Source organism: Galeopterus variegatus, unplaced genomic scaffold, assembly GCF_000696425.1.
Source record: "Galeopterus variegatus unplaced genomic scaffold, G_variegatus-3.0.2 Scaffold12987, whole genome shotgun sequence".
NCBI classification, from domain to species: Eukaryota; Metazoa; Chordata; class Mammalia; order Dermoptera; family Cynocephalidae; genus Galeopterus; species Galeopterus variegatus.
Genome location: NW_007739098.1, coordinates 9,303 through 10,494, shown reverse-complemented (window position 1 = coordinate 10,494; position 1,192 = coordinate 9,303). Strand labels below are relative to the sequence as shown.

The window sequence follows — 1,192 nt, the reverse complement described above, 5'->3', positions numbered from 1 at the left end:
TTCAAATTCTACTAACACATTAGCATCAGATAGATTTTCAATTGTTTGAGAAGCTTTTGTAACATTCAATGTCTGCTAAGCTCCTGTAGAATCACATTTTTACTTTTACCTTAGCAATCTTACATTCCATTTTTAGCACATTTTCCTTTCTAATGTATTATTGGTAGATACTGCTTTATCCAGAAAATCAGGAAAAACCATTGAGTTACATATTGGATCCAACATGAAATCCCACATGGAAGTTTATGATACCCTGTAGCAAAACATACACAGCTCATTTTTCTGGTCATCCCTCCCAGGGGACATTATGAGTTCCTTCCCTGTGTGTTATCACAGTGTCTGTCTCAAGCTGGTTCTGAGGAAAAAGGTTCCTACTGCTTACCTCCCATGCTCTGATTATGTTGGTCTCTCTGTTTAGATTTCTCTTATTTTTCTGTTTATTTTTCCAAATAGACTTCATTTGCATCAGGAGAAACTCCTGCAAAANTTGGTTAGTGTAAAGCATGTACTCAAATTCTGGCCAATGAAACAAGAAAGTAATGCTTAGAATTCTGTAAAAGGTGTTCTTGCTCCAGAAGAAACGCATGGAAGGAAAATCTGCTTTTTCTGCCTTTGGACATTATTTGGATGGAATACCCATTTGTACAGCTATTTTGTAGTCTCAATGGAAACTAGCTTAAGTACAAAAGCCAATACTCTAAGGATATCAAAGGTGTGGAAAGAACCTGAGTTCTTAATAATACATGAACACTGATTACCTAATTCTGGAGAGGCTAATTAATAAAGTAGAAGGAATGGTGGAAAATCACCATTTTACAGACATAATATCAATTATTAAATTAGTCAAGAATTATTAATGGATGATAAAATAACTAAGTCAAANAGCAGTACCTACTACATGGTGTTTAGTAATTCTATTTGTTTGTTGCACAAAAGAATGTCTTCACTTATTACCTGTCAGATCCCGGGTCCTTCACATTTCAAAGTGCATTCAGAGGCATTACTTACCCTGTAATACTCAGCAGCCTCCTTTACTGGACAGTGTCTGTGAGTGGCATGCCCTGGGGATTGAGAGCACAGCAAACACAGTAGGCTCTTGTCAGTTTCACAGATGAAATTCTTGACTTGCTGGTGACTCCTACAGATCTGCATCGCAGAGGTTTGTAACTGGTAGACAACTGGTTTTGGTTTA

The 1,192-nt window shown here is 36.9% G+C and overlaps 1 protein-coding gene across 1 annotated transcript in view; it reads right to left on the bottom strand.

Moving 5' to 3' along the window:
* The window catches only part of TRIM77 (tripartite motif containing 77), a gene marked incomplete at its 5' end in the record, with an annotated part of 11,436 nt that extends 10,258 nt beyond the window's left edge, over positions 1 to 1,178 (bottom strand). The window contains 2 exons of the mRNA XM_008563252.1: positions 383 to 478; positions 1,009 to 1,178. Of these exons, the coding sequence (XP_008561474.1) occupies positions 383 to 478; positions 1,009 to 1,178 (266 nt within the window). The remainder of the gene's footprint in view (positions 1 to 382; positions 479 to 1,008) is intronic.
* Positions 1,179 to 1,192: the final 14 nt, after the last annotated feature.